The sequence below is a fragment of the Bos indicus genome, chromosome 4 (assembly GCF_029378745.1).
Source record: "Bos indicus isolate NIAB-ARS_2022 breed Sahiwal x Tharparkar chromosome 4, NIAB-ARS_B.indTharparkar_mat_pri_1.0, whole genome shotgun sequence".
Taxonomy (NCBI): domain Eukaryota; kingdom Metazoa; phylum Chordata; class Mammalia; order Artiodactyla; family Bovidae; genus Bos; species Bos indicus.
This window is the reverse complement of record NC_091763.1, coordinates 79275489-79301017: the sequence shown is the minus strand read 5'-3', so window position 1 is coordinate 79301017 and position 25529 is coordinate 79275489. Positions and strand designations below refer to the sequence as shown.

Below are 25529 nucleotides of genomic sequence, written 5' to 3'. Positions count from 1 at the left end.
CAACTCTTAGATTCCAAGGGATATAAGAACATACAGAAGGGGACAGCGAATTTTATTTTTTTGAAATTTTAAATTTATTTTATCTTTTGGCAGTACTTAGAGGCATGTGGGATCTTAGTTCTCCGACCAAGGATCAAAACTGTGCCCCCTGCATTGGAAGCGTGGAGTCTTCACCACTGGACTGCCAGAGACGTCCTGGACCACCAAATTTTAGTGGTCTCTACTTATTCATGAGGAGCCAGCAACAGATACGCTCGTTCCTCTGTGTGCAAAGACCTGGGCGATAGCAGACATAGGTAGAGACCTTGCGTCACCCCACAAGAGCAGGCACTGCTGTCAGCTCCTGGGAGGAAGGCTACTTGCTCAGGATTACAAAGCCTGTTTAGGATTTGATGGCAGAAGTAGATGTTTTTGGCCTTGTAACCACGTCAGTGAATGAATTCAAGAGCCAAGTCGCCTCTTGGTTTTAGAACAGCCTGTGAGGTAGTCCTTGCAGTTGTATAAAGAAGAAACAGAGGATGGGGGATGACTGGGTACTGCATGTAATGTCAAGTAGAACAAAAAACATCACCATCCTCCCAAGAGCATGGAAAGAACCTCTGAGGACTTTCCACCAGTGGGAGGGGGCAGGGGACAGGGGCCACCACCCCCTGTTCTCTGATGCCAAGTGAACCGTCATCCTAAGCTCTGTATCCCAGTACTCCCGTGTCCTTGCAGAGGTCAGCATGGCTGCTTGCATTTGGTTACTCAGACCCCGGTTTAAATGCCACCTCCTCAGACACAGAGGCCCCCTGAGGCCGAGGCCCATCTAAGCCAGCCCCCTCCACAGCTCCTCACGGCATCATGTACTCCTGTTTGACAGCTGTGTTTTCACTGCAGGACAAGGCTCTCTTTTTCTCCCTCCCTCCAAATGTTAGGTTCGGGGGAGCTGGGCCCTGGCCTGTCTTGTTCTTCACTAACCCCTGGTGCCCGGAACACTGCCAGGAACAGGGCAGCCCCTCAAGATGAGTCGATGAGTGACAGAACCACTCTCCCAAGGTATGAGTTGCCGTTGCAACACATCACCACAAGTTTAGCTGTTTTAAAACAAAATACACTGGCTCTCTTGAGAAATACAAGATGCAATCAAGATTGCTGGAAGAAATATCAACCACCTCAGATATGCAGATGATACCACACTAATGGCAGGAAGTGAAGAGGAACTAAAGAGCCTCTTGATGACGGTGAAAAAGGAGAGTGAAAAAGCTGGATTAACATTCAACACTGAAAAAACTAAGATCATGGCAACTGGTCCCATCACTTCATGGCAAATAAATGGGGAAAAAGTGGAAAGAGTCACATATTTTCTTTTGTTGGGCTCCAAAATAATTGTGGACAGTGACTCCAGCCATGATTAAAAGACACTTGCTCCTTGGAAGGAAAGCTATGACAAACTTAGACAGGATATTAAAAAGCAGAGACATCACTTTGCCAACAAAGGTTTGTATAGTCAAAGTCATGGTTTTTCCAGTAGTCATGTATGGATGTGAGAGTTGGACCATAAGGAAGGCTGAGCGCCAAAGAATTGATGCTTTTGAATTGTGGTGCAGAGAAGACTCTTGAGAGTGCCTTGGACTGCAAGGAGATCAAACCAATCAATCCTAAAAGAAATCAACCCTGAATATTCATTGGAAGGACTGATGCTGAAGCTGAAGCTCGAATACTTTGGTCACCTGATGTGAAGAGCCAACTCACTGGAAAGGATCCTAATGCTGGGAAAGACTGAAGGAAAAAGGAGAAAAGAGCGGCAGAAGATGTGATGATTAGATAGCATTACCGACTCAATGGATATGAAGCTAAGAAAACTCTGGGAGACAGTGAAAGACAGGGGAGCCTGGCGTGCTGCAGTCCATGGGGTCACAAAGAGTCAGTCAGACACGACTTAGTGACCGAACAACAACACTGCCCTGTTATAGCTCCAAAGGTCAGAATCCTCCAATGGTTGGGCAGTACTGCATTCCTCTGGAGTCTCTGTGCACCTGGCCTCTTCCTGCTTCTAGAGACTGCGTGCATCCTCAGCTCCTGGCCCCGCCTCACTCCAACCTCCTGTGACTCCCTCTAACTCTGACACCATCCTGCCTCTCTCTTATAAGGACCCCTGTGGTTATATTGGGCCACCTACATGGTACAGAATCATCTCCTCTTCCTAAAATCTTTAACTGAATCACAGCCACATAATTCCTTTTGCTGTGTAAGAAAATACACTTACAGATTCCAGGCAGTAAGATGTGGCATTTATGGAGGGCCATTATTCTGCCCATCCCTCTCAGAACAGTTACTTCAAAGAAAAGCAATTTGACAACATTTATCAAACAGTGCAAAGCTAGTAACTAGATCTGTGTGTCTCTGTAGAACTTCAGTAGCTGAGGACATGCTGCTGATTACAGAGGTTGAAATCGTTTTTGAAAAGTAAAGTTCAGTGATAAACGAATCTGTCTGCAATGCAGGAAATGCACTGGAAACCCAGGTTAGATTTTTGGGTTGGGAGGATCCCCTGGAAGAGGAAATGGCAACCCACTCCAGTATTCTTGAAAATCCCACGGAGAGAGGATCTTAGCAGGCTACAGTTCATGGGGTCGCAAAAGAGGTGGACACAACATACCGACTAAATAACGACAACAAATTCTATTTTTAGAAACCCTGAAAATAAATCTTCCTAAAGAGCTCATACTTTGTTCCATAATTTCCTAGAAATATGAAGTACTGACACTGTTGAAATGTTTTATACATTGCTCTGTCAACTTGTTTCAAGAAGGACACAGTCTTTGGTCCACCTGAGCTGCTGCTGCTAAGTCGCTTCAGTCGTATCCGACTCTGTACGACCCCATAGACCGCAGCCCACCAGGCTCTCCCGTCCCTGGGATTCTCCAGGCAAGAACACTGGAGTGGGTTGCCATTTCCTTCTCCAATGCATGAAAGTGAAAAGTGAAAGTGAAGTTGCCCAGTCGTGTCCGACTCTTCTCGACCCCATGGACTGCAGCCTACCAGGCTCCTCCATCCACCTGAGCTATATGACCCCAAAGCCTTCACATTTCTGCTCACCCTGCTCTTTCCAATGGATCAGTTGAAGAGCAATTAAGTTTATGTTCTGAATTTTAAATTTTCTTCACTCAACATATGATAAGTGTAATTTAAAAATTTATAATAGCATTCACTTCTTTTCTAAATGACTACATGAAAGATGGGATAATTAAAAACACATAAACATTTTTATAAGAATGTGACTTACAACTGTTAATTTATATTCAGTCAATAAGATCTGTAGAAAGTGTCAGATGGCCTAAATCCTCCCAAGCAATGCGCTAACATAGTCACAGTCCTTCTGGGATAACAACCCACAATCAAGTGTTATGGAGGAAAAGAAAGTGTCAAGGTCATAAAGTCTGAGGAGTACAGCCCTGGGATCCCCTGGAATTGTTAATATGTGAATGTGAGTTTCAAAAGTCCCACCCCAGGTATGGTTTGTGGCAATATTTTCAGGAGCTTCCAGAGAGACACTCTGAGAAACACTTTCTAGGACAACAATTAGAATATTCTGTAATAACCTTTATGTGAAAAAGAATCTGAAAACAAATGAATATGTATATATGTATAACTGAATCACTATACTGCACACCTGTAACTAACACTCATTATAAATCAACTATACTCCAGCAAAATTTTAAAAAAATTAGAAAAGGAAAAAAAAAAGTTAGAATAAATTAATTAATGTTAATTTGCCCTGTAGTTTTCTCAAGAGAAGGAATTGAGAAAAATGTGAATTTTTGATCCCTTATCATAGTGTGTGTGGTGTCTTCATCCATCAAACATAATTTCTACCCATCAAAACTGATAAGGGTTCTGGAAGATTTTTTTTTATAATACCTGAGAGGAAGCATGCATGCCACTGTAGGCAGTGACTCAGGGACAGAATTCTAAATCACAGTAACTACTGACTCAGTTTCCCTTTAAGTCTTTGCTCTGAGCTGAGCTAAAACTTCAGTTCTTTTAACTGAACCAAAAGAACTAACCAACTGAACTAAAAGTTTTAACTTCGCTCTGAATTAAAAGCGATCAGTAAATTATTGTCTCAGTGGGAACCACTATTTTCCAAAAATTTAACATTAAAATTCCCAAAGTCTGAATCGTTAGGAAAGTTTTGATGCATTTATTCTCCATCACAAATCAGAAGTAATGTTTTGTCAATATTCTTTCACAAAGTGGAGTCATATTTTGCAAACTGGGTCTCCTCTTACTATTGCAGTAAATAGCCCAGAAATCTCTCCCTTATCTGGAACTCTTCTGCCTCAGAGTTTCAACAACTGTGGCCAATCTGGCTGAAATCTGGGGTGTAAGTAGAAAGAAAGGATGTTAAGCAACTGATAAATATTAATGTACATAACTGAATAACTGAATCAGTTTGCTGTACAGCAGTAACTGACACAATGATGTAAATCAACTATACTTCAATTTTAAACATTTTTAATAAATACCATAAAATCCACTCCCTTACTCACTAATTCAATAAGTTTTAGCTGAGTACTTTTCACAGACCCCTTTTATATATCCAAAGAATAAAATAATTTTTTGTAACTGGAAAGTTACATATTAATTATAATTGATATATATAACTTTGAAATCCATACACATGCTTGACTTTCACAAAAAATATTTTTCTTTTCACACCAAGGAAGTGATGTGAGTCAACCTTTGTACAGAACTCCTCTAATCTATCTGTAAATTGATAATAAATCATGGAAATGATATATCAGTGGGAGACACTAAAAGTTCATATTGTAGAAGATCAATCGTTAAGATGTATTCAACCCTACTATACATACAGGTATTTCAAAGTCATTAATATTCAAGTCAAATATATTAAAACCAGTTAAAATAGCATGCAAGTTTAGGACTGACATGTACATATTTCTATATTTAAAACAAATAAACAACAAGGACCTACTGTAAAATAAATAAGTAAATAAATAATTTTTAAAATTATAATAATAAAATAGCATATGAGACAAGTCCATAAGGTATTTCAGAAACACTTCAGGAACTCTACATATAGTGGAGGATGAAAAAATTAAGATCATGGCATCCAGTCCCATCACTTCAGGGCAAATAGATGGGGAAACAATGGAAACAATGACAGACTCTATTTTGGGGGGTTCCAAAATCACTGCAGATGGTGACTGCAGCCATGAAATTAAAAGACAGTTACTCCTTGGAAGGAAAGTTATGACCAACCTAGACAGCATATTACAAAGCAAAGACGTTATTTGCAGACAAAGGTCTGTCTAGTCAAAGCTATGGTTTTTCCAGTAGTCATGTATGTATGTGAGAGCTGGACTATAAAGAAAGCTGAGCGCCGAAGAATTGATGTTTTTGAACTGTGGTGTTAGAGAAGACTCTTGAGAGGCCCTTGGACTGCAAGGAGATCAAATCCGTCAATCCTAAAGGAAATCAGTCCAGAATGTTCATTGGAAGGACTGATGCTGAAGCTGAAGCTCTAATAATATGGCCACCTGATACGAAGAACTGACTAACTGAAAAAGACCCTGATGCTGGAAAAGATTGAAGGCGGGAGGAGAAGGGGACGACAGAGGATGAGATGGTTGGATAGCATCAGTAACTCTATGGACATGAGTTTGAGCAAGCTCCAGGAGTTGGTGATGGACAGGGAAGTCTGGCATGCTGCAGTCCATAGGGTTGCAAAGAGCCAGACAAGACTGAGTGACTGAACTGAACTGAAGAGGATAGGGATGGGCTGGATAAATTAATAATAGTACAATGAATAAAGCTGAATGGCTCCGATGGTAAAGAATCTGCCTGCAATGCAGGAAACCCAGGTTCAATCTCTGGGTCAAGACAATCCCCTGGAGAAGGGAATGGCAACCCACTCCAGTATTCTTGCCAGGAGAATTCCATGGGCAGAGGATCCTGGTGGGCTACAGTCCATGGGGTCACAAAGAGTGGGACATGACTGAGTGATTAACACACACTAGGGGATGTGTCCTGCTGTAGTCTTTTATACTAGGAGAGTAAATAGAGCTGATTACAATATTGAAAAGACCTGTTTCTAAGTAAAAGTGAATTTTAAAGACTTGGAACTATAAGAAAGATGGCAAGAGGTTGGATCACCCAGCCATGTCATGCTTACAGGTCAAAGTTTCTATCTTATTGTTTAATGACTTGAGTCCACATGGCATCTATCCATTCCCTAAAAAAATCACATAAGCTTTCCTTAGAGCTGCATGGAACATCTCCTTCCATTGAGTCTCCATACCACAGGTCCTCTGTGTGAATGTGGGGTCAGGGTGTAGGGGGTTGCCCGGGACAGAGTGATTAATACTCCATGCATTTTATCTACATTGGCTTCAATAGAAAGGCTCATCATCAGTTTCCAGATTCATCTCTAGAACCCCTCCCTGACCTGGAGAACTCAGCTTGGAGCTAGGCTGGCCTGAGGTTGATGTGAGAACCACTGCGGAGTCCTGACGCGGGTGGTCACAGGAAAGCCCGAGTCACAAAGGCACCCTCTCTTACCCAAAGTGAGGAGGAATGAAGAATATGCAGCAGCTATAGATTATTAGGAAATATTTTTAAAGTAAAATCAATGCTAGCAACCTATAAACACATTTTTGCAACTGCCCTAATTTGGTCAGTTCTGTTCAGATATGAATTTTTAAAAGATACTTAGAAGAAACTCATGTGATGCTTTTATAATGCATTTCTTCAGGTTGGGCACTGGGATTAGGAAACTTCATGCTGCAGTCTAAACGTCCACTGACAGAGGAATGGATAAAGATGTGGTATATATACACAATGGAATATTCCTCAGCCATAAAAGAATGAAACAATGCTGTTTGCGGCAACATGGATGGATTCACATAGACAATCGTGCCAAGTGAAGTAAGGCAGATAGAGAAAGACAAATATCACATGATATCTTTTAAATGTGGAATCTAAAAACACACAAATGAACTTATTTACAAAAAAAGAAACAGAATCATAGACAAAGAAAACAAAGTAATGGTTACCAAAGGGGATAGCAAGCCTGAAAGGAATAAACTAGAAGGCTTGGGATTAATATATGCATACTACTATATATAAAATGGATAAACAATAAGTACTTAATATATAGCACAGTGACCTATACTCAATATCTTATAATAATCCATAATGGAAAAATATATGAAAAAGAATACATATGCACACACATGCATCTATATAACTGAATGGGTTTGCTGTATACTTGAAAGTAACCTGGTAAATTAACTTCATTTACCATGAAGTTAATGGTAAATGGTCACAAAGAGTCAGACATGACTGCACACAAGCACAACAACAACAACCCAAATTATGTAACTGGCCAGTCATGCAGACATAGTTAGAAAAACATCATCCATTTTTTAAAAGCATCACCAGACATGATTATATTCCTATTATAAATAGCACTTCCTACCAATCCCTTTAGTCATGTGTCCCACTGGAGGATTTTTAAGAGAAAGAAGGGAAACAGAAAAGGAGATCCACAGTTAGACCTGGCAGGTATGGCCAAGTAAGTAGCTAAGTGCCTTGGATCCAGTTCACAAACCTCCCTGAGCTCCCTGGTCTCTAAAACAACACACCCTCGCTGGGGCCCGAAGCCTTCCCACAGGCCTTGGATCAGTAGTCCACACTGTACACCACCTGGTCCTGCCCACCTCCAACCTTGTGCTTTGCCTCATCTGCTACCTGGGCTGCTGGTAGTCTCCAAACATCCTAACTTCGTATCTGACTGGAAGCCTTTCCCTTCCATGAGTTCCATGAGGACAGGAATCATGTCTCTCATTCATCTATGCAGCCCTGATGCCCAGCACAGTGACCAGCACACAGTTGAAACTGCAGTAAAATATTTGGGGGATAAGTGAGTAGTAGATTAAATGAAGTACTACCTAAAACCAATGGTCACATCTGGGAATAAATGAAAAGTATCCTTTTTAGCCAGGATTTATTATTTCCACTGATTCTGGGGGAAGACAAGGTTGTCTCATAATTTTTAGAAGATGCAATCAGAGTTTTAAGGACTTTGGTTATTTGGCTCTGGATTCATTCTTCTATTCTTCAGTGTTTCCCACCCAAGTCATTTCGAGCTGTTTCTCAGACACAAATTAGTTGACTCATAGCAGGTAACAAAGCAGTATCAAGCTGCTGTGAAAGTTGAACTGGTTCCTACTCTGCTCAGGAAACGGCACTGGACCTGCCAACTGCACCCTTACTCCAGGGGCCTCCAGCAGGGCTGATGCTTCCGTTCTCTGGTCACCAGGCAGAGCTGGTCAGTACTGGCCACAGAAAACACACCCTCATTTGTGAGGCTGCACTTCTGGGCACTCAACTCTCATTTTCACCGAGATGTCTGTCCTAGCTGAGCCAGACCTGAAACTGCTAAGGATATGAAGACATCTTCATTTTTGCCATTAAACCCAAAGTGAGAGAAAGCTGTAACTGGTGGGTTAGAAATGAATGGATTACTCACTTCTTCATTTCATTTAGGTTTCCTAGAAAATGGAAGATGAGAGTCAGTTGAAACAATCTTTCCTCTATTTCTAGGGGAAGGTATTAGCAGAGGTCAAACTATTTCTAATTTAACACTATTAACTGGATAAAAATTGGCCTTCCCCATACAGAGGATACAGACTGTATTGGATAAATGTGACTCATCAAGTCTTGGATGGCATTTCTCAGGGTGATGGTGAATTTAAAACTTTCTGAGACAGTATTTCACAACATCCTTTCCAAGTGCATAGAGTTATTCTTTTAAATGATTGTCTTAGTTATGGTACAAAAAATACTTGTGATGTACATTTGGACAATATGTCTTAATAAGTCAGATATAATCAGTAACAATTTCTTAACATGTAGATGGGTTTTTATGATTAAATATGTGGTCTATATGGAATTTTTATGGCAGTCTAAATTATTAAGTAAATACATCAACATAAGAATCAAATGGGCTTCCCAGGTGGCACCACTGTAAGGAAACTGCCTGCCAATCCAGGAGACATAAGAGACTTGAGTTTGATCCCTGAGTGGGGAAGATCCCCTGGAGAAGGGCAAGGCAACCCACGCCAGTATTCTTGCCTGGAGAATCCCATGGACCGAGGAGCATGGTAGGCTACAGTCCATAGGGTCGCAAAGAGTCAGACACAACTAAAGCGACTTAGCAGGCACACATGCAAGAACCATATACAAACTGAAGATGAACATTTGCTTTTGTAGCCCTTTATTTTGTATTCATCCCTCTGCATTTCTATATATCTATCAACTTATGGATACATTACTATTCATACAGACTATAACCTTCTGACAACAAAAATCATTCATCCACCACACAGAAAGTTCCTTTTAATAAGGAGGGTGATTAGAATTCTAACGGCTCATTAAAGAGCTCCTTCATTCACTCACTCCAGAAATATCTGTGGAGTGCTGTCAAGGTGACAGGGCACAGATGTAATGGTGTGGGGAGTGTGGCCATGAACAAGGCATCACAGTCCTGGACCTTCTGGCCTTTGTGTCTTGGTGGAGGGAGACATATGGCAAAGTACCAGATGAGCAAGTCAGCAGGGGATTTTAAACAGAGGTCCATGCTATTATCAGCCTCTTGGAGAAGAGCGCTGGAACTGGAACATGCATGTGAAGGACACTTGTTAGAAAACTGAACATGTGTCTTCACACATTGAAAAATATCTTTAGAAACTGAACTGACACCATTACTATATGCACTGTCCACATGAGAAGGAGGTTATGATTAGAAAACATGCACAAGTCAAATGTAAAAGTCAAATGTGTCTGGTGCAAATTAAAAAGCAAATGAGTGGACGGCTGGGCCTCTCACAAAGACCCTCTGTGCTTATGCGTAAAACAAGAGTAACACTATGCTTTCCAAAACTGCCATGAGATGAAATCAGTGAGAGCATCTCACACCAACCACGCCCCTGGGTACAAAGCAGAGATGAGATGAATGCTAAGTTCACCTTCGCTTCTGCATCTTTCCCTCCTGAGAAAGTTACCCTGTGTAGATTTCTTCATGCAGCTTCCTTCCCTGTCATCCACCAGTCCTCCCACTTACTGAGGAGTCCTCCAGTCAGTCTTCAGATTTCGCAAAGTGAAACTTGGAACAGGGCTAGCGAAGCACTAAGGTTATTCCAGCTCAAAGGCTGGCAGGTGGTGCCGATCGTAATTCTTCTAATAAATGTATTGTTATGGCAAGGCGACCTCATCTTGGGCTATCTGTATTACTTTATACACATCCAAAGCTATGCCTTATCCTAACACACAGTGGCTGTGTACTGAAGAACGAGAGGTCAGGCTGCAAGAGTGAAGAGGGACTGGCGAGGAGCCGAGGCAAGGGTGACCTGAGAGCCTGATGGCCCTAGCCATTTGACTGCAAACAGGTCTCTTGGGGACTGAATTAGGGTCTCTGCTTCCAGCTTCAATGAGAATAATCAGGTCTGTTGTAGCCCCTTGGTGGCAGGGGAAAACAACCATTCCAAGTCAGGATACTGGCAGTTTCTTAAGGACTGATACTAAATTATCTGGAGAAGGGGAGGAGATTAAGAAGCTGGTGAAGAGGCGGGGTACAAATTAAAGACAGCATCACGACCATCTGGCACCATTTTCTAATCTAAATCCTTCAGAGGCCTTATAAAGTCACAGTAGCTGGACAGAGAGCACAAGGGAAGAAAAACAAAGACGAAATGAAAACTCAAATGAAGAAATAAATATCATTCCTGTGAATTTCACTGTGTGCCCCATTTCCACCACTTTGATGCTATGAGTTCTAGGCAAGTCATATAATAACGATATGATTTCAGCAGACTGAGATATGGTCAGTAGCAATCTATGATCCCAGAGAAATTTGCCAGGAGTGCAGAGCAGCCGGGCCATGGTTGGAGATGCGCACACTCCTCAGAGCCAAACTGGGGTGATTACAGCATAGCATGGCCAGGCCCTGGTGGCTCATCTGGATGGATCATCAAGGCCAGTTCTCCTGAGGTTCTGCCCTTAGATAGCAGTCTACATCCAGGTACTGACCATCCGCACCAGCTTTAATAAAAGTTACCCCTTTCCTCTATAGCGGGAATCTTGTCTGTAGTTTACAAATGTGAAGATGGAACTTCCGAGCCGATAGGTGAGTATGGTTTGCACAGCTGATGGCAAAGCTGGAATCTGACTACAGTTCTGCCTGACTTTAAAGCGTATCTTAAGACCATATCAGCTAATACTGAAACTACCCCAGGACCCCTCTGTAGGTACCAATTGCTATCATGTTGTTGTTATTCAGTCACTCAGTCAATTCAGACTCTTTGCCACCGCATGGACTGCAGCACTTCCCTGTCAGGCTTCCCTGTCCTTCACCATTTCCCAGAGTCTGCTCAAACTCACATCCACAGAAGTCAGTGATGCTATCTAACCATCTCATCCTCTGTCTCCCCCTTCTCCTCCTGCCTTCAATCTTTCCCAGCATCAAGGTCTTTTCCAGTGAGTTGTCTCTTCACATCAGGTGACCGAAATACTGCAGCTTCAGCATCAGCATCAATCCTTCCAATGAATATTCAGGGTTGATTTTCTTTAGGATTGACTGGTTTGATCTCTGTGCCGTTCAAGAGACTCTCAGGAGTTCTCCAGCACCACAAGTCTATCATGTAAACAGTTATTTGTTCTGTTCCATGTTTCCATACTTTCTTGACAATATTAAAAGAACAGATACAGCAGAAAAATGACATAATATCAAAATGGAAATTTATAATATTTGAACGCTTGATGCTGAAGCTGAAACTCCAATACTTTGGTCACCTGATGCGAAGAACTGACTCAATGGAAAAGACCCTGATGCTGGGAAAGATTGAAGGCAGGAGAAGGGGACAACAGAGGATGAGATGGTTGGATGGCATCACCGACTCGATGGACATGAGTTTCAGCAAGCTCTGGAAACTGGTGATGAATAGGGAAGCCTGGTATGCTGCAGTCCATGCGGTGGCAAAGAGTCAGACACAACAGGAACTGAACTGAACTGAATATGCCTGCCAAAGGAGACTGTTGATAACTGAACTAGCAAAGAATTAAAACTGTAATGGAAACTTACAGAAAAAATAATGGTATTCATCATTTCTAGTATATATTGTATGTGACTACTGCAACATTTTTCTGGACTGTTAGAGTTTTCCTAATAGTATATCCATCATGGAAGTCACATCAATTCCTTTAGACTAAAAACCCTGCTTTTTGAAGTTTGAAAGAGATTTATTTAAAAACAGAATGACAAAAAAAAAGCCTTGGTATTCCAAAACCCAACAATCAACAGTCACTGGAAAGTTAAACACCTCCCCTAAGGCCCAGAAGTACAAAACGATGGTCTCCACAGGCTCATGGTAAGAAGGACACGATGTGCAAACCCAAGGGTGACGGAGACTCACCCCATCTACGCAGGCAGCCTACGGGGCTCCAGACCTCCCGGAAATCACCGCCAAGACTCACTACTGAAGAGTGGATGCAAAAGCCATCCGGCAAAAGTCCTGCTGTCAGGACTTCCCTGGTGGTCCAGCGGCTAAGACTCTGAACTCCCACTGCAGGAGGCACAGGTTCAATTACTGTTTGGGGAACTAAGATTGCGCACGCCACTCAATATGGTCAAAAAAAATCCACCCTGATGTCCCTTTTTCTTTCTTCCTCTCAAAACACACCTTTACCCTGTGAGACAAGACTCACATCTGGTCTTTTGATTTGTGTCCTGTCTTTGCAATTGTCCCCAAACCAGGTATGAAGTCGGTTTTTCCTCTCGGGAACTATAACTAGTAAGGGGAAAAAAGATCCCCATTCTCACTGTCTCTATGGAGTGGATTTCTTCATTCCCAAAGAACTACTATTTCTTTTTAAGAGCTGCTAACTAACATCTGCAAAATAAGTCTTTTCGGCACAATAATTGGCTCTGGAACCCACTGTAGTGAAATTTAACCTGGATCCCCATCTCAGGTCAGTCCCAGTGTCCTGTTATAATTCTACCTTGTAGGCAGTCAGTACCCCAAACACAGGTGCAGGCAAGCAGTGGTGTTTTATTAAAGAAATGTATCATGGATTTAAGGAAAATACATACCTGATTGCACTTGCAGATAAGTGGCCATAGGAGCCACTTGCTGAAGAGCTGCTGCGGGAATTATTGAGAATCGTGACCAAGGAGTTGGGAGATGTCCTTATCATGGTCTGAAGGTCAAAGCTATGATCGGACAGTGGCGATATGGACAGTGTACGTTTTCGGCTCGGCCGGGCTGACAGCCTAGGGCTGGGGAATCTGGTGCCTGTTATATAAACAAAACAGAATCTGATTACCTGTGGCTGGACTTGGTACCTGTTATCTATTCCTGTTACCCCACATGCAAGAACTGGAGGATAAGAAGCCAGCGACCAGTGGTGACAAGTACCTTTCTTTTCCCGCTTGTGTTCTACTGGCTACAATTGAGGGAATTAGGGAGAAATATTTATCTTCCAGGGACTTACCTCAGGGGAGCTTTGTTTATTAATGTGCAGGCAAAATGATAAATTGCTAAACAAAAGGGAAAGACTTTTATGTGTTATCCCTCTCATTTCCACTGATTTATGAATCTGACGGCTGCTTAGATATTCTCATCATTAATTCACCACAAGCGACAAAGACAGTGGTTCCCACAGTCACATCGCACCCATCCTCCCAACTCCCAACACGCATGGCTTTAAAGCAATGAGCCAAAGGGGAAAAATGAATTAAAGTATCCTAAGATAAAAAAAAAAAATCCAGCTTAGTTATGCCTTCATTTCCCCATGATTTCTGTAGCTATCTGATCATGGACTATTTATGGCTTTACTGAAAAAACTGATAAATACATTATCCTAAATTAATGGTTCTCGATGGAGGGGTGGGAATAGATTTTGCCCCCAGGGGACATGTGACAACATCTGGAGATATTTGGGTTATCATAACTCAGGGGGTGCTAGAAACATCGAGAGGGTAGGGAAGCTACTGTACACCCAGGGATGTGCAGGGCAGGCCCTCATCATGAAGAATCATCTAGTCCTGGCAGTGCCAAAACGGAAGGACCCTGCCTTAAATTCCCCATTATCTAACAGCCTAAGTCCCAAGAAACATTTAAAAGCTTGGGACTATGGTTTGTTTACCCATTCTCCAAGGGCAGGTTGGGAGAGACCCTCTAAGCATTATAATAAGATAACATGAGTCAATTTTAATTCTCTGGTTATTGGATTGATCAATTAATCAATCAATTAATTCTATGCATTTATTAGAATTTTGAGACTTCAAGAAGGTTCCACGGATGAAGCTCTGTTCTAGAGGTTAGTAACTCACGCTGAAATGCCTGTCAACTTAATACAATGCTTGTTACACAGAGAGTGAAAAATTAAATGCCCATTTGCCTGCAATTTGGTAGATGTTAAGAGATCTAGATTTCAGAGCATAACTATAAATGTGGCCCACAAGCCCACTCCTGCCTTTTCTAAGGTCACATTTACATTACAGAGTGAGCAAACTAAGTTTAATGACTTAATGAGAATAGAATGAGAATATAATCCTACTAGGTAAGAGGCAAATCAAATATAATTACTTTTGAGAAAGAATGGAGGGTTTCTGTTTCAAAGAATGGGTACATCTGCTTACAGGGACATGGCAATTTGGGGGTACACAGAAAACGGTAGTAGAGGGTAAGACTTCTTTATAGAAAAATGTCTGGGTACCTGGTCTATAGAAAACTAATTGGGAATATTTTCTTCATCAGAGGTGAACTTTGACACAAGATAACAATCCAAAATGATTTAAGATAATTTAATGAAATGCAATAGATGACTATGAAAGACTTACAGACATTATTATAATGATAAATAGACATACTTTATAGCTAATAAAAAATAAATCATAAACTGGAACTTAGTACCATCCATGAATATAAAACTGGTAAACCAATTTGAATGACAAATGTGGTCCCTACTCAAATACTTCTTTCAGGCACATTGAAAATTGAATTTCTTCATTTAGAAGTTTCATGACCCACATGATTTAGGCCATGTGAGTACAGAAACAGCAGTCCCACTGTGTTCACAGCTATTATTGCCTAAACCAGCATCTTTTATTATGACATCAGCTTTACACATAAATGTTTCATATTTACTCACTATGAGAGGATAATCTCATCTAAGAAGTTTTTCAGTGAGGAAATGCATTCTACTTCCAAAGGACTTCAAGGACAAACCAGACTTCTGGTCAACTTCCATATCATCCTTGACAGTAATCATTCTCAATGAGACTCGATGATCCCTGGCAGAGTTAGAAGTAGCAGGACATTTCAGACAGAGCTGATGCCCTGATTTAAATCACTAACTAGATGAGGAGGTCATCTGATGCTATGAAACACTGGGGCCTATATCCCTTCACATCGTCCGAAGATAGAGGCCAAGGCCTTTCATGGAAGCTCGTGGCTCCCTAGGGCCTGGTTAGTCCATCTCTGTTTTCCCCTCCAAGATGGGCACTTACTTAAGTCAGCTTCCACCATATATACAGTGTGGTTTTCAGGAGCATTTAGGATTTCTCTAGGATATTCCTTATAGGGATTACTTGCTCTCCTATCTTTAAGTCACTAGAATCCCAAAAGGTGGAATTAGAGCCATAAAACAGGCTTGTTCATTCTAATGCCCAACACAGGAATACTCTAACCCGAAGCTGGCTGCAACCCTGGTAAGCCCACTGTTGGCACATTTAAAAGTCAGGTGCTCGTCCAAAAAGTTTACTGCTGCTTTTCTCCCAACCGATGAGTCCTGAAGATTTGTTACAGTGGAGTAGAATGACCCCCTCGATCCCAGGCTGGCTCTGCTTTCACTACTGCAGAGCCAATGTAGAAATTTAACCTCATTTCGCTTCTCCCTTGAAAAAATTCTCATAGGTTTTATATTTAATACATAAGAACAGGGGACTTCTCTGGGAGTCCAGTGAACAAGACTCCACGCTCCCAATGCAAGGGGCCTGGGTTTGATCTGCTGTCCGGGAACTAGATCCCACATACTGCAACTAAGAGCTTGCATGAGGCAACTAAAGATCCTGCATGATACAACTTAAAAAAAAATGCCGCATGCCATGACACAACTAAGATTCAGCACAGCCACTTAAATAAATAAAATGATTAAAAAAAAATAAAACAGAAGAACATTCTCTTTGTTAAGCTAAATGCTATTTCAACTACTTCAGAGAGCGGGGATATAGTACTTTTTAAATGCTTTCCAACCCTTTATTATGCTCTTCCCAATCCCCTAGCAACTAAGCAAAGAAAGTAATCAGCGTTTAGGACAGTGATTTGGGATCCCTTGTTGAAGGGAACAGCTAAACTACAAGGTGAGGATTTCAAAGCAGCTGAAAGAGAAGTGGCCCAGGTCTCTACTGATCACCCTGCTTCCTCCTAGATATAAGCCTGAGCAGTCTCATTGTTCCAACACAGATTTTCCCGCTCTGGCTTTCTGTTAATTGTTTTGTTTCTCTATTCTAATGAAAGATTCTGACAAAGAAAAAGGAGGTTTCTTTTTATGTGATGAATAATAGGATATCTAAATTCCTACTTAATGACAATCAATTTACCATATACTCTGGCAAATTAAAATGCCTTTAATTAGTTTTTACTAAGTAAAAGGGTAGCTTCATCCTTTATTTAGATAAAACCCGCCATTGCCTGACTAAACACATTCTCATCAAATAGAGAAGGTAATATGGGTTGACCTTCCAAGGAGTCTCTCTTATTTTAATTCTTTATTTGCAGATTTTTAAATAACTGATTTGCATAATAACACTCAACTTTTTTTTTTTCCCAACAACCCCTAATTGAAACGTGGTCATGATGAATCTGCAATGGAAACTCTTTCTTCTACAAAGCAGAACCACAAAATCCCTGTGGAAGATGTAACATATTTCTTTCACTTTGGGTGAGGTAATGAACTCCCCAGTGGAAACCCATCCAAGCAGTGTTCCTAGGTAACCCAGCTAGGTTACTTCATGACATTAAGGGGACCAGAGCTGTAGGTTTTACACTGTGTGGACCAATCGTCTTCTGTCTATTGTAAATCTGAGAGCTGAACTGTTCACCACTGCTAGAGAGTGGACCAAGGTCCACTCATCATCACAGAAGAATCCAAACAGCCTCCAGATACAGAAGCACAAGTTAATCACTGATACTAGAAGAAACAAACAAAACTTTAGCATATGTCCTATGCAAACTCACATTATCTTCGTATTCAAAGGGTTGCATTATGTATACCTTGGATGACACTTTGGCTTCACTTCCTGGCACCTAGTAAATGGATGTGAACCTAAAGGATAAAAACTCTTAGATATTCTGAGAAATGATAATCACAGGTTCTCATCTGTACCTCTAGTCTAGAGAAGTGGCACTAAAGACTCATCATAAGCCTTGAGGGATCCAAAAGTAAGTCATTTAAAGTGCCTCCAGTGATCCCAGTTTCCCCCACTCTTAGGTACTAAGAGTAGCCCTTTCTGATGTGGAAATGATTTTTGTTTCCTATATAAGAGGTCTCAGTGAGACAGAATTTTTTAACATAAAGAAAACACAGGAGTGCACACAATGACAAAGAGTAGCCCTTGTTTGCAACAACTAGTAGCCTGCACAAAGCAATGAAGACGCAACGTAGCCAAAAATAAATTAAATAAATAAGACCTACAGTCACTTAAAATAACATTTTTAAAAAAAGAAAACATAGGAGGAAAATAAGAAAAAAATAAGCCCATGAAAAACATGAAATCAAGTATAGGTCTCTTTTTTTAAGCTCATTTTTAAAGCATAAAATCTATAAAATCAAGAAATGATTGGTCATGAGCACGTTCATCTAATCAAACACATTCCCTTATTCTGCTACCAAGACAATCAGAGTCGACTAGTGTTTTTTTGAGTCTGCCAAATTATAATTGCCTGCCTCTTTCAGTTCACTGACATAAGGTGAGCTAATTGGCAAGTTTCAATGGCCAAGTCTGTGGGAATTTCCTGGCAAACCAAGCAAACCAGAGCCCCAAATCCTGGCAGTGCCGCCTCCTTCTCTGCTCTGGAAAGTTAGGTGATCAACTCATCTTAGGACCTTCCTCTCCCTTTCATGCATTAGCTTGGCCATGCCCGGGGCTACAGAAGACAGCCCTGCCACTTACTATCCATGGCGTGAAGATACTCCATGTGGATGGCCCCTGCGCCGGCGGTGGCAGCAGAGGGAATGATGTCTGCATAGGGGCTGCGCTGGCCGGCTAACAGGGCCATCTGATGATAGTATTCTGCTGGGCTGACTCCGGCGTGGGGGGCTGGATGGAAGAGGAGACAAGAAAAGCACGGTTACCAGTTGGAAGAAGGTCAACAAGAAGCTTTTCTTGAGATACGCCAAAATCCATGTGTCATGCAGCCCACAGAGCCATTCCTTTCATGGTTTGTTCTAGGAAAACTTCTTTAACTCAAACTGTGCTTTTGCTGAAGTTTCCCAGATATCATTGATTAGAAAATAAAACTGAAGGAAAAGCACAGAAAAAAAATCAAGTACATGATAAAACTTTTGAGGTTAGTTTCAAGAACTCATTAAGACTGGCATATATACACTGCTGCTGCTGCTGCTTCATATAAAATAGATAACTAATGATTACCTGTGTATAGCACAGGGAACTCTATTAAGTGCTCTGTGGTGACCTAAATGGGAAGGAAATCCAAAAAGAAGGGCTATATGTATACATATAGCTGGTCCATTTTGCTGTGCAGCAGAAACTAGCACAACATTTAAAGCATCTAGATTCCAATAAACAATGATTAAATTCATATATGTGCATGTATCTGTACACTCATTCCTCTGTTTGCTCCCCAAAATAAAAGTGTCTTATATCAAATGGACACAGTGACACACTATTTTCTTGGGCTTCAAAATCACTTGGAGAAGGAAATGGCAACCCACTCCAGTACTCTTGCCTGGAAGATCACATGGAAGGAGGAATCTGGTAGGCTATAGTCCATGGGGTCACAAAGAGTTGGACACGACTGAGTGACTTCACTTTCAAAATCACTGCAGATGGTGACTGCAGCCATGAAATTTAAAGACGCTTGCTCTTTGGAAGAAATGCTACAACCAACCTAGACAGCATATTAATAAGCAGAGACATCACTTTGCCAACAAAGGTCCTTCTAGTCAAAGCTCTGGTTTTTCCAGTAGTCATGTATGGATGTTAGAGTTGGACTATAAGGAAAGCTGAGCACCAAGGAATTGATGCTTTTGAACTGTGGTGTTGAAGAAGACTCTTGAGGGTCCCTTGGACTGCAAGGAGATCCAACCAGTCCATCCTAAAGGAAATCAGTCCTGAATATTCATTGGAAGGACTGATGCTGAAGCTGAAACTCCAATACTTTGGCCACCTGATGCGAAGAACTGACTCATTTGAAAAGACCCTGATGCTGGGAAAGATGGAAGGCAGGAGGAGAAGGGGACGACAGAGGATGAGATGATTGGATGGCATCACCAACTCGATGGACATGAATTTGAGCAAGCTCCGGGAGTTGGTGATGGACAGGGAAGCCTGGTGTGCTGCAGTCCGTGGGCTCTCAAAGAGTTGGACATGACTGTGCAACTGAACTGACTGACTATATCGAATCACTGTATGTTCACATTTTTTTTTTTTCACATTTCTTACAGTAGTAGACAACTTGAAAAGTGAAAGTGAAATTGAAGTCGCTCAGTCGTGTCCGACTCTTTGCGACCCTGTGAACTGTAGGCTGCCAGGCTTCTCCATCCATGGGATTCTCCAGGCAAGAATACTAGAGTGGGTTACCATTTCCTTCTCCAGGGGATCTTCCCAACCCAGGGATCGAACCCAGGTCTCCCTCATTGGAGGCAGACGCTTTAACCTCTGAGCCACCAGACAACTTAGGTAACTACAATGACCTTCCCGACATATTTAAAATACTTCCCTAAGCTTTCTGGCAAGAGGGTCTGAGTCAGTTCTCGGTAGCTGGAGGACCCAGGGCCATGAGTGGAAAAGGGAGCACAGCCCAAATTTAATAACACATGGCTGGGTGGTAAGCTGCAATTTTGTGTTCCATAATTTTAAAGTTCTTTCTTTTTTCATTTCAAAATCAAGAAGAAATATACCTATCAATCTGGAGCAACTTACTGGCAAGCGTCAGCTCTATAAGAGGGGGATAATGATTGGTTTCCACCGGACAACTTATGTGCCAAAGCTGTGGGATACTATAGCAGTTCTGGGGGTGGGCTCCAGAGGCACTAAGATCTAGATGCAGATCCCAGCTCCACCTCTTCAGGAAGTTGCTGGGAGGAGTGAAGGCGATGGTGCATGGAAAGTGCCTAGCACATAACATTAGATCAATAAAAGCTAGTTGTATCATTAAAATGTAGAAACACTGGCATTCTAACAACAGGTCTAGGTATGCTTTATATTTGTGTTCAAATACTTTTTATTTACTGAAGTATAGTTGATTTACAATGTTATATTAGTTTCAGATATAGAGTAAAGTGATTCAGTTATATATACACATATTTTTTTTCATATTCTTTCCCAGGATATGTATTATAAGATACAGAATATATTAATAGTTCTCTGTACTATACAGTACATTGTTTATCTATTTTACATATAGTAGTATGTATCCATTAACACCAAATTCCTAATTTATCCCTCCTACCCTCTTTCCCAAACCATGTTTGTTTTTTAAGTCTATGAGTCTATTTCTGTTTTGTAAATAAGTTGTGTGTGTGTGTGTGTGTGTGCACGCACGCACATGCGTGCTCACTCAATCTCATCTGACTCTGCAACCCCATGGACTGGAGCCCACCAGGTTGCTCTGTCCATGGAATTTTTCAGGCAAGAATACTAGAGTGGGTTGCCATTTCCTCCTCCAGGGGATCTTCCCAGCCCAGGGATCGAACTTGCATCTCTACCATCTCCTGCAATGGCAACCAGATTCTTTATCACTGTGCCACCTGGGAAGCCTGTAAATAAGTTAATTTGTATCTTTTTTTTTTAGAGTCCACTTATAAGTGATATATTTGTCTTTCTCTGTCTGACTAACTTCAATTAGTAGATCATCTCTAGGTCCAACATGTTGCTACAAATGGTATTATTTCATCCTTTTTAAAATATTCTTTTATATATCTTATATTATCTTTTATTTATTCTTCTTTATATTTCATACTTTTCCTACATCATGAAGATAGATATATACAAAAATCATGGACTGCAAGAGACAAATATGAGTGACTTGACTTTGGGTATTAATTGGCCTCCTGTAAGGCAGGACGAAAAATGCAGAAGTCATAAAAAATGTTTTATTTATACTTATCATCAAACACTATGAAAAGCAGATGATAAGATGTTTTAATTAGAGGTACCACCTTCAGTGGCCCCACAAAATTTCTGGAAGCCAGGCATCATTACAAGCCCATCGTCAGCTGATCTGTCTACCTTTCTTTCCCTCTGTTCTTGAGAGTCACTTTCACGGAGTCCCAAGTATTCTATGGAGGTGACTCTCCATTTTTCCCACTGGAAAACCAAATCCAAAGCAGAACAAACTCCGATCTCACTCTTTTACAGTTGTATTTTTAAAGTGTGCATCTTGTCCAAATGGCAAAACTTCTTCCTTGGGTACTATACATGTATATCCACTGCACTGAATCAGAGGGGGAAAAAAAGTGAGTCAGCAGCTGTTGCTGGAGCCCAGCCACTCCTGGAAGTATGACTGGGTTAATCCTTACTGAGAAATTTCAGGCTGCTTCTACCTACTATCCCCACCATGCACAACCAGCCCTGGGAAGTGTGTGCACAGAGAATATGAGCTGTGCAGGGGCAAACACTGCTGGGTAAGCCAGAGTCCATGTGCGCCTGCACGAGCACCAGCAATTTGTGGTTTGCTGCAGAGAACTCACAGTTCTGTACTTGTCATCAGTACAGCGTAAGCCATTCTGAGCCTTAACACAGATTCTATCAATTGTAGACAGGTGAGTTTGTACATGTGTTCATGAAATGGGAAATGTGCTTTCTGAACCAAAAGGACATTAAAAACTTTTTTGTTGTTGTTTTGGGGTATAGTTGATTTATAATGCTGTGTGAGTTTTGGATGTACAGCAAAATGAATCTGTTATACATACACATATTTCCACTCTTTTTTAGATTCTTTTTGCATATAGGCTATTATAGAATATTGAGTGGAGTTCCCTGTGCTACACAGTAGGCCCCAAAGGAGCATTTTAATCATGGACAGTTGTGGAATGAACAGCTCCAATTTAAAAGTCAGGTGACAATAATTAATTGGGAGGCTCACAGAACAACAGGAATCTGGTCCTTGGGAGCTGAAAATGAGCATCCTGTATAAGAGAATTAAAGTCAAAGGTCGTTTCTTGGCCCACAGTATCCCTCTTGCAGTGTTCATGTGGCATGGTCAAGGACAGAGGGCACATACAACAGGGCTAGGCCATCATGTTCTCTAAGATCTTGCTATTCAGAATGTGGTCCCTGGACCCGCACCACTGAAATGACCTGGAGGCCTCTCAGAAGTGCAGAACCTCAGCCCCCCAGACCCATCCCACCAGGAAGCATATTTTATCACCATCCCCAGGTGATGTATATGCACAGTGGAGTGTGAAAAGTGCTGCTCCAATGGACACATCTGTATACATGTGCCCTTCAGACCTAAACAGTGTTCCTCAGAAGGCGAGCAAAATGTGCTGGTTACACAAGTACAACACAGGAATGGCAACAGGGTCAGTCTAAACAGAGCCACAAAACAGAGTAGTGAATAAGAGGATTTGGGCGTCAAAACATTCTGGCTCTTGAGTTCCACCTCTGTCACTTACTAGCCAAGGAACCAGGTTGCAAGTTACTTGGCCCCTCTGCCAAATCCTCATCTGAAAATGGAGATTATATCCTCACCCTCATGGAGGTGTCATAACGCTGAAAAAAGAGCATGCAATCACAGCACTTAGCACAGCCCCTGGCACACAGGACACAAACACATCAGCTACTCTTTACCACGTCCCATGATGTGCGGAAGCAGGACAGGCTGGTCTGAAACTCACCATCTGTGGGGCTCAGCCCACGAGCGGCCGAGATCATGGAGAGGGATGGGCTGCTGTGCAGGGACCGGATGTAGTCCATGTAGGGGTTGATGTAGGGATGCGGGGGGCTGAAGGGGGATTCGGAAGCTGCAGCAGGGTTCCGATGTGGGGAGATCCTGATGAAGGGCAGGTCAGAATACGTGGGGCTACTAGATAAGGCAGAAGGCCTAGGTAAAAAGAAAAGCAGACACAACAGGTATACATGAGACAAGAGCTCCACAGGCAGAGGCTGTCTGTGAAAGAAAATAAGCACGATTTCAAGGTGTCTTGGGGGAAAAAATATCAGGCATTTACATTTCTAGTACTAGGACCTTAAAGATCACAGTGACATAATGCAGGCAGAATGCTACTATACAATTGTTTAGGCAAAGACATTTGACCTTTGAGAAATTTTCTGGCACTCGCAATCCAGGAAAATAAAGTCTTTGGTTTTCTTCATGAGAAGAAATTCTAAACAGGCATCTGAGCTTGAGGTAGTTGTGATTCTATTTTCCATTTGATGTGAATGTTAATTTCACTGCTGAACTTACCTCTCACCATCACAGTGTTTCATTAAAAAAAAAAAAGAAAGAAAGAAAAAGAAAGGAAGGAAGGGAGGGAGAGAGGAAGGGAAGAGAAAGAAAGAAAGGGAGAAAGGAAGGAAGGGTGGAAGGAAAGAAAAAAAAGGAGAGAGAAAGAAAAGGAAGATTTGGCTGGTTTGGAAGTCTGAGCATGCACAAGGCAGAGATGTCTACAAATAAGAAAAAGTCTAATTGCAAGAGTCTGTAAGAAGCATGAAATTGACAGTCTATAAGGCCATGCTCCAGCTTTAGTGCTCTGGGTCTTGCAGTGGTGAGTAAAACCATTTTCTACCATGTGTTTCCCTGTTTTGAAGGCGGCCATAGGAGGCAGCTTTCTCTCATACTTTTTTTGCATGTGGCTTCCTGATTGGCCACAATCAGTGAACAATCAGTAATGAAGTGCGGGGACAGAAAGTTGGAAAAGATTCAGCTCATGTCCTAGTTGTAAGGAGCAAAGGCAGAGTGTAAGCTTTTGGCTGATGCAAATAAATTCTAAGGCACACCTTGCTGCCACCATACCCCACCCACTCCAGGGATTCCCTTCCCAGAGCCGGCCCCACGCCCTGCGCACAGGCGTTTGTAGAATGGCCAGTCTGTGGAACACCCCCTCACCGCCCTGTCCCTCCTCTAATAGAAAACGTTTTGTGTGGATAATCCAGTGAACTGGCTCTGACAGGCTAAACACTTGTACTTTCTCTTTTTTCATTCACAGAGAATATGGCCATAAAAAGGCGAAGCTGTGATAGAGCGGGATGTACTGACTGCAAACTCCTCTCAGGGCACTGGCTTTAGGAGTGAAAGGAAAGGGAGGAGAAACAATTTCTCATCCCGCCTCCCCAGCAAAGGCACACACAGCCGGGGCTCTGGCCCCAACCCCATTAGAATGGAATCCTGGGAGAAGCCCTTCTTCCAAGTGCACAGAGCAGGCACTGAATTAAATGAAACCAAAGCTCATACTGTGAATTTTCTCCCAGTAGAAAATCAAAGAGGTTAAAATACACGAGAGAGAGGGGATTCTCCTGACTTTCTCCTTCTTACTTTTTTTTACCATTTTGAACTTAAAAAAAAAAAAAAAGAGGCTTTTTATTTGTTCTTAAGATGCCACTTCTGGAGAAATAAACTACAAATCCAGAGTTTTCTAAATTTACATGTGGGCAGGGTGAGAAGTTACCACCTGAAAATAGTTACGTCTTTTCCAAACAACTTGAGGCTTTCCATAATCACTTAGAAAACAGAAATTGGCAGGATCTATTAGTCCATCCTATTTTAGCTCTTTCCTACAAAATAAATTAGCTCCGTGTCATTGGTTAAATCTGAAGCTCCGTTTAGACCTGCTGCTACTTTAGAGAACATGGGACTCTCAAACTCTTCATTTTCTACCGGAAAGGAAAATCAATCCTTCCAATCTGATTCCCAAGTGATTATTACAAAATACGGCTCACTTGTGGATTTATGAGGAGAGACAGATGCCACAAGAACAGACATGTCAGTAGAGAAGCAGGCATTTCGAGATCCATGAGATGATATCTCCTAGACAAGCTTTTTTTATGATCCATGAAGAACTCACTCTGAATCAGTGAAGGTGATGCCATTGCTTATCGGTTTTTTTGTGAGGCAAAAAATTGGTCCCTGTAATCTTTCTCAAGTTCCAGAATTGAAAATGGTAGTAAGAATATTCCTAACAGCTTAGATTCCATTGAAGAATAATAGATGGGGGGAGGGGAACCAGCATTTAGAACAATAAGAACATTATAGATGTCAGGCTGAGGTGGTCACCAG

At 41.7% G+C, this 25529-nt stretch overlaps 1 protein-coding gene across 5 annotated transcripts in view; it reads right to left on the bottom strand.

The window, feature by feature from the left end:
- Nucleotides 1-25529, bottom strand: part of GLI3 (GLI family zinc finger 3) — a 318095-nt gene that overhangs the window by 82053 nt on the left and 210513 nt on the right. For all 5 annotated transcript variants that reach the window (XM_070788049.1, XM_070788047.1, XM_070788050.1 and 2 more), the window contains 3 exons: nt 23152-23357; nt 18242-18388; nt 13157-13358 (listed from right to left, as the gene is read on the bottom strand). In XM_070788049.1, coding sequence (XP_070644150.1) covers nt 13157-13358; nt 18242-18388; nt 23152-23357 — 555 coding nt within the window. The remainder of the gene's footprint in view (nt 1-13156; nt 13359-18241; nt 18389-23151; nt 23358-25529) is intronic.